The sequence below is a fragment of the Scyliorhinus canicula genome, chromosome 30, assembly GCF_902713615.1.
Source record: "Scyliorhinus canicula chromosome 30, sScyCan1.1, whole genome shotgun sequence".
Classification (NCBI taxonomy): Eukaryota; Metazoa; Chordata; class Chondrichthyes; order Carcharhiniformes; family Scyliorhinidae; genus Scyliorhinus; species Scyliorhinus canicula.
In genome coordinates, this window is record NC_052175.1 from 12,412,639 (window position 1) to 12,427,634 (window position 14,996).

Here is a 14,996-nt window from a genome sequence, read left to right on the forward strand (position 1 = left end):
CGCGGGAAAGAGCGAGACAGCACGCGAGAAAGAGCGAGAGAGCACGCGAGAAAGAGGGAGACAGCACGCGAGAAAGAGCGAGAGAGCACGCGAGAAAGAGCGAGACAGCAGGCGAGAAAGAGCGAGACAGCAGGCGAGAAAGAGCGAGACAGCAGGCGAGAAAGAGCGAGACAGCACGCGAGAAAGAGCGAGACAGCACGCGAGAAAGAGCGAGACAGCACGCGAGAAAGAGCGAGACAGCACGCGAGAAAGAGCGAGACAGCACGCGGGAAAGAGCGAGAGAAAGAGCGAGAGAGCACGTGAGAAAGAGCGAGAGAGCACGCGAGAAAGAGCGAGACAGCACGACAGCACGCGAGAAAGAGCGAGAGAGTTCGCGAGAAAGAGCGAGAGAAAGAGCGAGAGAAAGAGCGAGAGAGCACGCGAGAAAGAGCGAGAGAGCACGCGAGAAAGAGCGAGAGAGCGCGCGAGAAAGAGCGAGAGAGCGCGCGAGAAAGAGCGAGAGAGCGCGCGAGAAAGAGCGAGAGAGCGCGCGAGAAAGAGCGAGACAGCGCGCGAGAAAGAGCGAGACAGCGCGCGAGAAAGAGCGAGACAGCGCGCGAGAAAGAGCGAGACAGCGCGCGAGAAAGAGCGAGACAGCGCGCGAGAAAGAGCGAGACAGCGCGCGAGAAAGAGCGAGAGAGCGCGCGAGAAAGAGCGAGAGAGCGCGCGAGAAAGAGCGAGACAGCGCGCGAGAAAGAGCGAGACAGCGCGCAACAAAGAGCGAGACAGCACGCGAGAAAGAGCGAGACAGCACGCGAGACAGCACGCGAGAAAGAGCGAGAGAGCACGCGAGAAGGAGCGAGAGAGCACGCGAGAAAGAGCGAGAGAGCACGCGAGAAAGAGCGAGAGAGCACGCGAGAAAGAGCGAGAGAGCACGCGAGAAAGAGCGAGAGAGCACGCGAGAAAGAGCGAGAGAGCACGCGAGAAAGAGCGAGAGAGCACGCGAGAAAGAGCGAGAGAGCACGCGAGAAAGAGCGAGAGAGCACGCGAGAAAGAGCGAGAGAGCACGCGAGAAAGAGCGAGAGAGCACGCGAGAAAGAGCGAGAGAGCACGCGAGAAAGAGCGAGAGAGCACGCGAGAAAGAGCGAGAGAGCACGCGAGAAAGAGCGAGAGAGCACGCGAGAAAGAGCGAGAGAGCACGCGAGAAAGAGCGAGAGAGCACGCTAGAAATATCGAGAGAGCACGCGAGAAAGAGGGAGAGAGCACGCGAGAAAGAGCGAGAGAGCACGCGAGAAAGAGCGAGAGAGCACGCGAGAAAGAGCGAGAGAGCACGCGAGAAAGAGCGAGAGAGCACGCGAGAAAGAGCGAGACAGCACGCGAGAAAGAGCGAGACAGCACGCGAGAAAGAGCGAGAGCAGCCGAGAAAGAGCGAGACAGCACGCAGAAAGAGCGCGACCACGCGAGAAAGAGCGCGACAGCAGCGAGAAAGAGCGAGACAGCACGCGAGAAAGCGCGAGAAAGAGCGAGACAGCACGCGAGAAAGAGCGAGAGAGCACGCGAGAAAGAGCGAGACAGCGCGCGAGAAAGAGCGAGACAGCGCGCGAGAAAGAGCGAGACAGCACGCGAGAAACAGCGAGACAGCACGCGAGAAAGAGCGAGACAGCACGCGGGAAAGAGCGAGAGAGCACGCGAGAAAGAGCGAGACAGCACGCGAGAAAGAGCGAGACAGCACGCGAGAAAGAGCGAGACAGCACGCGAGAAAGAGCGAGACAGCACGCGAGAAAGAGCGAGAGAGCACGCGAGAAAGAGCGAGAGAGCACGCGAGAAAGAGCGAGACAGTACGCGAGAAAGAGCGAGAGAGCGCGCGAGAAAGAGGGAGAGAGCACGCGAGAAAGAGCGAGAGAGCACGCGAGAAAGAGCGAGAGAGCACGCGAGAAAGAGCGAGAGAGCACGCGAGAAAGAGCGAGAGAGCACGCGAGAAAGAGCGAGAGAGCACGCGAGAAAGAGCGAGAGAGCACGCGAGAAAGAGCGAGAGAGCACGCGAGAAAGAGGGAGAGAGCACGCGAGAAAGAGCGAGAGAGCACGCGAGAAAGAGCGAGACAGCACGCGAGAAAGAGCGAGACAGCACGCGAGAAAGAGCGAGACAGCACGCGAGACAGGGCGAGAGAGCACGCGAGAAAGGGCGAGAGAGCACGCGAGAAAGGGCGAGACAGCACGCGGGAAAGGGCGCGAGAGCACGCGAGAAAGAGCGAGACAACACGCGAGAAAGAGCGAGAGAGCACGCGAGAAAGAGCGGAGAGCACGCGGGAAAGAGCGAGACAGCACGACAGCACGCGAGAAAGAGCGAGAGAGTTCGCGAGAAAGAGCGAGAGAAAGAGCAAGAGAAAGAGCGAGAGAAAGAGCGAGAGAGCACGCGAGAAAGAGCGAGAGAGCACGCGAGAAAGAGCGAGAGAGCACGCGAGAAAGAGCGAGAGAGCACGCGAGAAAGAGCGAGAGAGCACGCGAGAAAGAGCGAGAGAGCACGCGAGAAAGAGCGAGAGAGCACGCGAGAAAGAGCGAGAGAGCACACGAGAAGAGCGAGAGAGCACGCGAGAAAGAGCGAGAGAGCACGCGAGAAAGAGCGAGAGAGCACGCGAGAAAGAGCGAGAGAGCACGCGAGAAAGAGCGAGAGAGCACGCGAGAAAGAGCGAGAGAGCACGCGAGAAAGAGCGAGAGAGCACGCGAGAAAGAGCGAGAGAGCACGCGAGAAAGAGCGAGAGAGCACGCGTGAAAGAGCGAGAGAGCACGCGAGAAAGAGCGAGAGAGCACGCGAGAAAGAGCGAGAGAGCACGCGAGAAAGAGCGAGACAGCACGCGAGAAAGAGCGAGAGAGCACGCGAGAAAGAGCGAGAGAGCACGCGAGAAAGAGCGAGAGAGCACGCGAGAAAGAGCGAGAGAGCACGCGAGAAAGAGCGAGACAGCACGCGAGAAAGAGCGAGAGAGCACGCGAGAAAGAGCGAGACAGCACACGAGAAAGAGCGAGACAGCACACGAGAAAGAGCGAGACAGCACACGAGAAAGAGCGAGACAGCACACGAGAAAGAGCGAGACAGCGCGCGAGAAAGAGCGAGACAGCACGCGAGAAAGAGCGAGACAGCACGCGAGAAAGAGCGAGAGAGCACGCGAGAAAGAGCGAGGCAGCACACGAGAAAGAGCGAGACAGCACACGAGAAAGATCGAGACAGCACGCGAGAAAGAGCGAGACAGCACGCGAGAAAGAGCGAGAGAGCACGCGAGAAAGAGCGAGACAGTACGCGAGAAAGAGCGCGCGAGACAAATGTTATTTGCTAAGTACTGTCTCGTCCAGCAGCAAGGCATCCCAGAATGTCTTCATAATCAACAAAGTACATTACACTTTAAAAGGTGCTTTTTTGAAGTCTGATCACTCTCCGACTGACGGGTCTGTGGCAGCTGTGCACAGCAAGATCCCACAACGTGCTCACCGTTGTGTCCCAACACAAAATTGACATTGAGGCTCTTGGGAGGGACGAGCTGGCTCTTTCTCCAAAAGGATGAGGGAGAGGCTGGGGGTATGGGTGTCCCCTAGATTGATCTCTCCCCCCTGCCAGTGGCTTCTCATCCCCTGGGCGTCCCGTCTGGGCCGGGAGGAATTTTGCAGCACCCCCCCCCCCCCCCCGCCCCCCCCGCCGAGGCCCCACTGAAACGCAAACGGCTCGTCCCCAGTGGGAACACTCACCTTCGACGAGATGGACGCCTTCTTCTTCTGAGGCTTCAGCTTCTGCTGGGCAGGCTGGGGGCTGGAGGGCTGGTTCTCGGAGGAGCCGGGGGAGGCCTGAGCCCCGGCGGGCTTGCTCTGCAGGGGGGAGCTGGGGGTCGCCGTCGGCTGCTTGGTGGGAATGAAGACTTCCATCATGGTGCAGTTGGAGTAGGAATGCCGCTGGCCAAAGGGGCTGTGAACGGACGATTCCGATTGGTTCTTCAACTCTGCATTTTTTAACAAAAAAAAACAGGGGAGATGGATCTTCGCATCTGTGGGGAAAACGTCACTCTCAACATCTGGGCAATTTAGCACGGCCAATCCACCTAACCTGCACATCTTTGGACACTAAGGGGCAATTTAGCACGGCCAATCCACATAACCTGCACATCTTTGGACACTTAAGGGACAATTTAGCACGGCCAATCCACCTAACCTGCACATCTTTGGACACGAAGGGGCAATTTAGCACGGCCAATCCACATAACCTGCACATCTTTGGACACGAAGGGGAAATTTAGCACGGCCAATCCACCTAACCTGCACATCTTTGGACACTAAGGGGCAATTTAGCACGGCCAATCCACCAACCTGCACATCTTTGGACACCAAGGGACAATTTAGCACGGCCAATCCACCTAACCTGTCACATCTTTGGACCACTAAGGGGACAATTTAGCATGGCCAATCCACCTAACCTGCACATCTTTGGACACCTAAGGGGACAATTTAGCACGGCCAATCCACCATAACCTGTACATCTTTGGACACTAAGGGGCAATTTAGCACAGGCCAATCCACCTAACCTGCACATCTTTGGACACTAAGGGGCAATTTAGCACGGCCATCCACCTAACCTGCACATCTTTGGACACGAAGGACAATTTAGCACGGCCAATCCACCTAACCCTGCACATCTTTGGACACTAAGGGGACAATTTAGCACATGCCAATCCACATAACCTGCACCCTTTGGACACTAAGGGACAATTTAGCACGGCCAATCCACGAACCCTGCACATCTTTGGACAAGGGACAATTTAGCACGGCCAACCCACCTAACCTGCACATCTTTGGACACGAAGGGGCAATTTAGCACGGCCAATCCACCTAACCTGCACATCTTTGGACACTAAGGGGCAATTTCAAACCATGTTACCGAAGTTTGCAAAACTGTAGAATTCTGTATCCCAGAGGGCAGTGGGAACTCGGTCATCGAGTGAGTATAAAGCGCAGACGGATTGGGCGGCACGGTGGCGCAACGGGTTAGCGCTGCTGCCTCACGGCGCCGAGGACCCGGGTTCGATCCCGGCCCACCTGTAACGGACTTTTGGACCTTTTCCCCCCGGATTTTATGGGATACATCGGTAAAGAGTGAGACAGTAAGGAGAAACCCCCCTCCGGTGTCTGGGAAATTGGACCAGAAGTGGCCGTGTGAGATGACAAAGTCCGATAAGGGAGACGCGAGCCAGAGTTGGTAACACGGGAGAGCATGGCGGAGGGCAAGGAGACGGCACAGTGGTCGACGGAGCAGCTGGTGAAGCTTTTCGAGGATTGCCTTGCCCAGCTGAAGGAGGACATGCTGGACCCGATTAAGGCTTCGGTTGATCCAAGTGGTTCAGAATCTGGAAACCCACGGGAGAGCGATCCTGGAGGTCGAACAAAGGTTGCCCGAGCACGAGGAGCGCTGGAAAGCCGGGTGGGGGGTGATGAACGAGCGCCAGAAAAGAATGCAGCTGGAGAATAGGTCCAGGAGGCAGAATCTCAGAACTGTCGGCCTCCCCGAAGGCAGTGAGGGATCGGACGCGAGGGCCGATGCGACGGACATGTTGGAGAAGTCGATGGGGGCTGGGGCGCTCCCTCGGCCCCTGGAATTGGACAGAGCGCGCAGAGCCCTCGCGAGGAAGGCCAGAGCGAACGAGCCGCCGAGGGCCATGGTGGTACGTCTTCACCATTTCATGGACACGGAACACGTTTTGCGTTGGGCCAAGAAAGAACGGAGCAGCAAGTGGGAGAGCTGTGAGCTGCGCATCTGGGAGCGGATTTGGCCACGAGGCGAGCTGGGTACAATCAGGCAAAAACGGCCATCTTTCAGAAGGGGGTGAAGTTCGGGATGCTGTACCCAGCCCGCCTGTGCGTCACACATGAGGAACAGGACTTCAACTTTGAAACACCAAAGTATGAAAATGAAATGAAATGAAAATGAAAATCGCTTATTGTCACGAGTAGGCTTCAATGAAGTTACTGTGAAAAGCCCCTAGTCGCCACATTCCGGCGCCTGTCCGGGGAGGCTGTTACGGGAATCGAACCCGTGCTGCTGGCCTGCTTGGTCTGCTTTAAAAGCCAGCGATTTAGCTCGGTGAGCTAAACCAGCCCCTTGTATGGACCTTTATTAGAGAAATGAAGCTGAGGCAACTTAAAAGACACTGAAGCCTTGGAGAAGTACCGTGGCAGCGATTTGCGGTGCTGGATTGTATAACTTTAAGTAGCTCTATGTGAAATAACGGGCTGTGTGGATGGTTAAAGGGTGATCGGTCTTGTAGGGACCTTGTTGGGGGGGGGGGGGGCTTTGAATTTAGTTCTGCTTTTTGGGTGACGATTTGTCTAAAGTCATTGTTTCTTCACTGTCTTTTTTTCTGTTGTTTGTTTACTGGGGAATGTGACGCTTTTAAAATGTTTCTTCATGGGGGGGGGGGGGGGGAGGAGAGGAGAGGAGAGTACAATAGGGAGACAGACTGCTTGGTGCCAGGGGCGGGAGCTATCGGGTCAGCATGGGTCAGCTGACTCTCGGAAGCGCAGTGGGGGGTGGACAGGTGTTAAGCTAGAGCTTGACTTGGGGGGTTGGGTTTTTAGTGTTCTTGCGGAGGGGAGGAGGGAGGGAGGGGGGAGCTGCTTTGCTGACAGGGGACAGCCCTAAGCAGGGTTAATACCTCCTCATTGTGCTCCAGGCTTAGCCTGATACAATTTAAGGTAGTCCACCGGGCACACATGACAGCGGCTAGGATGAGTAAGTTCTTCGGGGTAGAGGATAGGTGTGCGAGGTGCGCGGGAAGCCCAGCAAATCATGTCCACGCGCTTTAGGCCTGCCCGAAGCTGAGAGGGTTTTGCTAAGGCAACGGCCACGGTGCTAAAAACACGGGCGGTGCGGAGTCCGGAGGTAGCGATCTTTGGAGTGTCGGAAGAGCCGGGAATTGAAATGAAAATGGCTTATTGTCACGAGTAGGCTTCAATGAAGTTACTGTGAAAAGTCCCTAGTCGCCACATTCCGGCGCCTGTCCGGGGAGGCTGGTACGGGAATTCAGGGGGCGAGAGAGGCCGACGTCCTGGCCTTTGCCTCCCTGGTAGCCCGGAGACGGATCTCGTTAATGTGGAGGGACTCGAAGCCCCCCCCCCCCAAAAGTGTAGAGACCTGGGTCAGCGACATGGCTGGGGTTTCTCAGCCTCGAGAAAATAAAGTTCGCCTCAAGAGGGTCAATGTTAGGGTTCACCCGGAGGTGGCAACCGCTCGTCGACTTTCTCGGGGAAAATTAAAAATGTCAGCAGATGAATTATTCCAAGGGTGGGGGGGGTGGGGTTGAGGTGTGCGAAGATTGGGCTGGGGTGGGGTGTGGGGGGGGTGATGTTTATCCCACAGTCCCAAAGATGTGCAGGTTAGGGTGGATTGGCCGCGCTAAATTGCCCGTAGTGTCCAAAATTGCCCTTAGTGTTGGGTGGGGTTACTGGGTTGCGGGGATAGGGGTGGAGGTGTTAACCTTGGGTAGGGTGCCCTTTCCAGGAGACGGTGCAGACTTGATGGGCCGAACGGCCTCCTTCTGCACTGTAAATTCTATGATCTATGGAGCATCAAGAATCTTTGAATTATTGTAGTTGGGATCATTTAAGGTTTGATAATAAATTTGGTTGAATTGTAGACTACCCGTGTCCATCTCGCAAATAAGGGCACCTGGATAATATTTGATCGAGTTGTCTGTCGGCCCACTCGCTTACCAAAATGGCCGTGCGCCGAGGGTTGTGACGTGGGCCCCATGTCCCAGGAGGCGGCGGTGTTACTGGTGGGCTGCGTGTGTTGGGCGGCCAGCTGCGCCAGGGCCTGGGCCGTCTTCAGCTGCTCCAGCAGCTGCGATCCGGCGGTGCTGCCCCCCTTGGGCTCGCTCACGTCCGCAAAGTTCTTACTCAGCATGGTAACCTGGAGGCGAGACAGAGAGAGAGAGGCCGAGATTGAAAAGCTGGTTCAGAGGCACCTGCGCGAGGTTGGAATCCGCGGTGCGGAACACCCGAGAAAAACTTAGAACATAGAACAGTACAGCACAGAACAGGCCCTTCGGCCCTCAATATTGTGCCGAGCAATGATCACCCTACTCAAACCCACGTATCCACCCTATACCCGTAACCCAACAACACCCCCATAACCTTACTTTTTAGGACACTACGGGCAATTTAGCACGGCCAATCCACCTAACCCGCACATCTTTGGACTGTGGGAGGAAACCGGAGCACCCGGAGGAAACCCACGCAGACACGGGGAGGACGTGCAGACTCCGCACAGACAGTGACCCAAGCCGGAATCGAACCTGGGACCCTGGAGCTGTGAAGCATTTATGCTAACCGCCATGCTACCGTGCTGATCATACTTCCCGCTGATCAAGTTCCCTCGCGATCATCGCCTTCGTCCCAAGAAAAAAAAAAAACCGGTTGCTTGGGTTCGTAAGGGGCGGAATGTCAAACGCTTTGGGTCACTTTTTGTTCTCGTGGCCAATGCTTTTGATGCGAAAACTGGGGTGGCGATGGAAGTGCCACCGGACTAGTAATCTACAGATCCCCCCCCCTCCTCCCCCCAGGCCAACGCTCTGGAGGGGGAAGCACGGATTCGAACCCCCCCCCCCCCCCCCCCCCCACCCCCCCCCCCCCCCCCCCCCCCCCCCCCACCCCCCCACAAAACCCGGTAGAATACAAATTCAAATCATAAACTCCGCGATTGAAAAGCGAGTCTCGGTAACAACGATCGGCGATGGTCGTTTAAAAGCCCCGTCTGGTTCACTCACACACATCCCCTTTCGGGAGGGAAGTCTCCCGCCCTCGCCCCCGACCTGGCGACTCCGGAATGTGTAAACTCCGCACGGAGGGCGAACCCGGGGCCGGGATCGAACCCGGGTCCTCGACGCCGTGAAGCTAGGGCTGTGCTACTGTGCCGTGCGCCCCCCCCCCCCCCCCCCCAAATCGGTATCGATAGCGGATGTGTACGCCGCTCTCAAAAACGTCCAGCGAGGGTCAGAGGTCAGGATTGGCACTTCCCACCCGTGACTTGCGCAGGAACAACAGCGGTCAACACATCATTAGCTAGTCGCTTGCCTGAAGGAGACGGTCCATGGTCGGTGGAATCAAATCATAGAATTTACAGTGCAGCGGACCATTGGGTCTGCCCTGGCCCTTGGAACGAGCTCACTACTTTTTGTTTTAAAAATAAATTGAAGAGTACCCAATTTCTTTTTTCCCCAATTAAGGGGCAATTTAGCGCAGCCAATCCACCTAACCCTGCACATCTTTGGGTTGTGGGGGCGAAACCCACGCAGACACGGGGAGAATGTGCAAACTCCACACGGACAGTGACCCAGGGCTGGCATTCGAATCCAGGCCCCCAGCCCCAGTGCTAACCACTGCGCCACATGCCGCCCCAAGAGCACCCTACTCAAGCCCACACCTCCACCCTATTCCCGTAACCCCCACCTCACCTTTTTGGACACTCGGGGCAATTTATCGCGGCCAATCCACCAAACAGCACATCTTTGGACTGTGGGTGGAAACCGGAGCACCCGGAGGAAACCCACGCTGACACGGGGGGGGGGGGGGGGGGGGAACGTGCAGACTGCACGCACGCAGTCACCCGGGGTCAGGGTCGGGACCCTGGAGCTGCGAAGCGACTGTGCCGCCGTGCCCTGTCCTGTCAGACGTCCGCACTGACGCTGGTAAAATAGTCACCGTAGGAGTCGGGGAACACAGCACGTCCGCAGCAAGTCTGCGCGTTTGGCAGAGTAAATGGCTGAGAGGCCGTCCCAATCCCGGCTCCCGCCCTCCCCCTCTCACTGGAAAGTCTAAGGCGAAGGAGACGCGATCTCAGGATTAGGGGTCGGCCATCTTGGACTGAGACGAGGAGAGAATCCTTCCCGGGGGTGGCAAATCTTTACAATCCACCCCTCCCCCCCCCCCCCCCCCCCCCCCCGAGGTGGCTGTGCACACTCGACGGTCGAGAGCGACAGGTGTTGGGGACGAAGGCCACCGAGAAACAACGCGCGCGCGCGCGCGACCCGGTCCCGACTTACCATGTTGTGCTGAGAGAACGTGGTGGGGCTCGGCTGCGACACTGGATGCTGTTTCGAGTTGTTGAAGACCAGGGGCTGAGAGAGCGTGGGCGAGGCGGTGGGGTCCAAGGGAGTTGGCTCGCTCTCGGATGCGGAGGGCTGCTTTCCCAGCAGCACTGCCAGGTCGATCCTGCACTCGGAGGAGGAGGAGGACACGTTAAGCGGAAGCCCCCAAGTCGGAACGACGCGTGCCGAGAACCGTTGGGTGCACTCTGACCCAGGCTGACGTACGCCGACTGAACGTGTGCAGGGGCGGCCCAACGGAACCGAGACCGCCATGTAAAACACTCCGCGACACGAGATAAGGAGAGAAGAGGTCAGGAAGTAGAAAGGGTCGGGAGCTTCAAGTTTTTAGGTGTCCATGGAACAGTACAGCACAGAACAGGCCCTTCGGCCCTCGATGTTGCGCCGAGCATTGCCCGAAACCAAGATCAAGCTATCCCACTCCCTGTCATTCTGGTGTGCTCCATGTGCCTATCCAATAACTGCTTGAAAGTTCCTAAAGTGTCCGACTCCCACTATCACAGCAGGCAGTCCATTCCCCACCCTAACCACTTTCTGAGTAAAGAACCTACCTCGGACATCCCTCCTATATCTCCCACCCCGAACCTTATAGTTATGCCCCCTTCTAACAGCTACATCCACCCGAGTAAATAGTCTCTGAACGTCCACTCTATCTATCCCCCTCATCATCTTATAAACCTCGATTAAGTCGCCTCTCATCCTCCTCCGCTCCAATGAGAAAAGCCCTAGCTCCCTTAACCTTTCCTCATAAGACCTATCCTGCAAACCAGGCAGCATCCTGGTAAATCTCCTTTGCCTCCTTTCCAATGCTTCCACATCCTTCCTTTTAATGAGATGACCAGATCTGCACACAATACTCCAAATGTGGTCTCACCAGTCATGTGTAGTTGCAGCATAACCATATCCAGATCACCAACAACCTATCCTGGTCCCCCCATGCCGACACTATAGTTAAGAAAGCCCACCAATGACTCTACTTTCTCAGAAGACTAAGGAAATTTGGCATGTCAGCTACGACCCTCACCAACTTCTACAGATGCACCATAGAAAGCATTCTTTCTGGTTGTATCACAGCTTGGTATGGAGCCTGCTCTGCCCAAGACAGCAGGAAACCACAAAAGGTCGTGAATGTAGCCCAGTCCCATCACGCAAACCAGCCTCCCATCCATTGACTCGGTCTATAATTCCTCAGAAAGGCAGCCAGCATAATTAAGGACCCCACGCACCCCGGCCATACTCTCTTCCACCTTCTTCCGTCAGGAAAAAGATCCCAAAGTTTGAGGTCACGTACCAACCGACTCAAGAACAGCTTCTCCCCTACTGCCATCAGACTTTTGAATGGACCTACCTCGTATTAAGTTGATCTTTTCTCTACACCTTGCTATAACTGTAACGTTATATTCTGCAGTCTCTCCTTCCTTCCCTATTTACGATAGGCGTTGTTTGTACAGCGTGCAAGAAACAATACTTTGCACTGTATACTAATACATGTGACAATAATAAGTCAGATCAAGTCAAGGTGCCCCCGGGAGATGATTTTTAATGAGTTTGTACAAAATCAAAACAGGACAACGTGTAGAGGAAACCTCCCCGCATTCGTTGAAGGCACTGCGCACCTTCTGCTGTCTGGCAGGTACAGCTTTACTAACTTTAGCATCAGAACATGAATAGCTTACAATACGATGAAGCAGGGTGGAGGCTACCGCCGGATAGCTCACTGGGCTAAATCGCTGGCTTTGAAAGCAGGCCAAGGCAGGCCAGCAGCACGGGTTCGATTCCCGTAACAGCCTCCCCGGGCAGGCGCCGGAATGTGGCGACTAGGGGCTTTTCACAGTCACTCCATTTGAAGCCGACTCGTGAGAAGAAGCGATTTTCATTTCGTTTCAACTACGAGCAATACGAATACAAGGGAAGCGACGACTCCCGTGGCGGCAGCTACGGACGATACAGCTCCAGCTGGGGACAGCAGCCAGCCAGACATTTTCCAGGTCGTCGTGATCGACGGCCGCTTAACTGTTTCTGAAGGGACTTCCTTTTTTTTGGGGGGGGACGAACACCGTCTAATCTCTTGAATTCAATCTTGCTTATTCGGTAGGCTGTCTAACTTCTCTCCGCCCACGCACACCTACTCCAGAATGGCAGTAAAGGGGTTTTCAATCCAACTGGGGGCCGTGTTCCAAATTTTAAGTGGTTCAAGGGTCCCGTGCCATGAACCGACCTTAATTCCGCCACAATAACTAAACTGTGCAGCGTTGTTTACATTTTTTTTTAAAACCACGATTTAAAAAAAAATTATTTGGACAAGTTGTACTTAGTACATACTTGCAATTTTATCTTGGGTTTTTTTGTCTGCTTTTCACAGCATTGGGGCTCGATGGTGTGGTTCCCTCACATTCCTCGCTGTTTGCTTTGCCTTCCCGGGTGTCTGTGGTGGTTTCAAAATGGCGCATTCACCTTGTGCACAGACTCCATGCTGGAGTCTCCCTCACAACGTGCCCACGCCCGCCCGCCTGGCCGCAGTAACATTCTGGGCCACCAGGGTGAGTTGCTTCCTGCATCAAGCCTCAACTTGGCGCTGTCATGTGAGTGTACCTTTACGAAATGGGTGTTTATAAATGGGTGTGTATATAAATATCTGTAGTGAGAGTACCTGTACGAAATGGGTGTTTACTACTGCAGTGATGTCAGAGAGTGGGTGGAGCTGGGCTGTCTGTCAGCTTTTTACTTTCGTTTTTGAGCAGGCTGCAGGGTGTGTTTTAGTTTGGTTTTCAGTGTTGGAGCTGAAGCCAGACAGAGCAGGTGTACTGCTGATCTCTCTGCCATCAAAAGACTATCTCTTGATCATTTGGTGAATTCAGAATTATAAATGTTCTCAGTAGTGAATGTAAACCTGATGTGCTTCTGGTAAAAGGTGTTTTAGGTCTTCTGGATGTTAAAAGGAAAGCTTAAAGGATTACTTAGTGTAGTAGTCTTTGGGGGTTGTATTTGAATCGATGGGTGCTAAGATGGTCACTGTATGTTTTAAAAAGGTTAACTTGAGTTCATAGAATAAACATTGTTTTGCTTTAAAAAACGTTTCAATTTCTGCTGTACCGCACCTGTAGAGTGGGCCGTGTGCTCCCCATACCACAATCTATTAAAAGTTGTGGGTCAGGTGAACTCCATGATACACTTTGGGGGGTTCTCCAAACCCTGGGCCATAACAGAACAAAGGATTTAGGAGCAGAAGTCGGCGATTCAGCCCTTCGAGCCTGCTCTGCCATTCAATCAGGTCATCTTCCTGATCTCAAAGTCACCTCCCCACCCGTGCCCCATATCCCTTTAACCCGTTTTTTAAAAAAAATCAGAAATATATCTCTCTCCTCTAGACACATTTAATAATTCTGACCCCACCGAACAATGGGGCAGCGAGTCCCACAAATTCACCATCCTCTCCGAGAAATAATTCCTCCTCATCTCAGTTCTAAATCTACCGCCTCTCAACCTATGACCTCTCGTTCTCGGTTGCCGCAGAAGGGGGAACATTTGGCCTACGTTTACTTCATCAACCCCTCTTTGTATTTTATTTTATTTAAAATAAATTTCGAGTACCCAATTATTATCTTTCTCCCCCCAATTAATGGGCAATTTAGCGTGGCCAATTCACCTACCCTGCACATCTTTTTTTGGGTTGTGCGGGGTGAGACCCACGCAGGCAATGTGCAAACTCTACAGGGGACAGTGACCCGGGGCCAGGAATGAACCCCGGTCCTCGTCCTCTTAGTATTTGATACACCTCGATCAGATCCCCTCTCATTCTTCTAAACTCCAGTGAGTACAAGCGCAAACCGTTCAATCTCTCCTCGTACTTCAACCCTTTCGTCCCCGGAATCAATCTGGTGAACCTCCTCTGAACTGCCTCCAACGCCGCCACAACCTTCCTCAAATAAGGAGAGCAAAACTGGACGCAATACCCCAGATGCGGTCTCAACAACACCCTGTACAACTGCGACGACACTTCTCTACCTTTATACTCGAGTCCTTTTGCAATAAACTGGAAAATACTCTTTCATTACATGTTGCCCCTGCAAACGGACTTTGAGATTCATGAACAAAGAGAGCAGATCCCTCTGCTTTCCATTTCGCTAATAAGTTGCCTATTTTTGTGGGTGGGAAATGTGGGAAAGGGAAGAGAATGCAGGAGGACGCACCACATACCTCTGCCCCGCCGTGATTGTCAGAGTCTCGTTTCCTGGAGGCAGAGGCCCAACATTGGAAGCGGTAAAAATCTTCGTCTCCGACAGCTGGGGGAAAAGAGGGGAAAGTCAATTCTGGTCGTTAAGGCAGAGAGAGACCTTTTTTATATTAAAAATATATATTTCAAGCGGCAAACCGCCCCCGCCTCCCCGAAGGTGCCACCCACTCCCCCTCGAAACACTGACGGCCACCTTCGACTTGCTGCAGTTGGGCGCTTTGGTCGGCTCTCAGTTGGGATCTGGAGCTGGATCGGCACAGGCTTGAAGGGCCGAAGGGCCTCTTCCTGTGCTGTAATTTTTCTTTGTTCACATGACGAGCACTAACAGCAACGTTGACAATCGCCCCCAAGACTTGCTTCCCAATTGGTTAATGAGCTGGTGGAGACATGATCTGCGAATTTGAGGCCCACAATTGGCTGGCACTAATCGCCACCCATGCTTTAAACCAGCTGGGCTCTCTTTGCCTGTGCGCATTCGTCAATGAACAGGTTTGGAGGGGATATTCCCCGTCGCCGCTGCGGTAGATCGGAATCACGCGCAAACCAGACAGGGCCCCACCCCGGTAACCCACGTCACTTGCCGCCTCCCGCTACAGGTGAGCGCTGCTCGGAGTTCCCCCTCTTTCAGCTCAACTTATTGCCATTTA

General features: G+C 54.4%; 1 protein-coding gene across 1 annotated transcript in view; it reads right to left on the reverse strand.

Annotated features, from left to right (window-relative positions):
- The window catches only part of LOC119958600 (ubiquitin-associated protein 2-like), a gene marked incomplete at its 5' end in the record, with an annotated part of 52,619 nt that extends 38,212 nt beyond the window's left edge, over window positions 1–14,407 (reverse strand). The window contains 4 exons of the mRNA XM_038787080.1: window positions 3,715–3,962; window positions 7,723–7,921; window positions 10,053–10,221; window positions 14,313–14,407. Coding sequence (XP_038643008.1) covers window positions 3,715–3,962; window positions 7,723–7,921; window positions 10,053–10,221; window positions 14,313–14,407 — 711 coding nt within the window. The remainder of the gene's footprint in view (window positions 1–3,714; window positions 3,963–7,722; window positions 7,922–10,052; window positions 10,222–14,312) is intronic.
- Window positions 14,408–14,996: the final 589 nt, after the last annotated feature.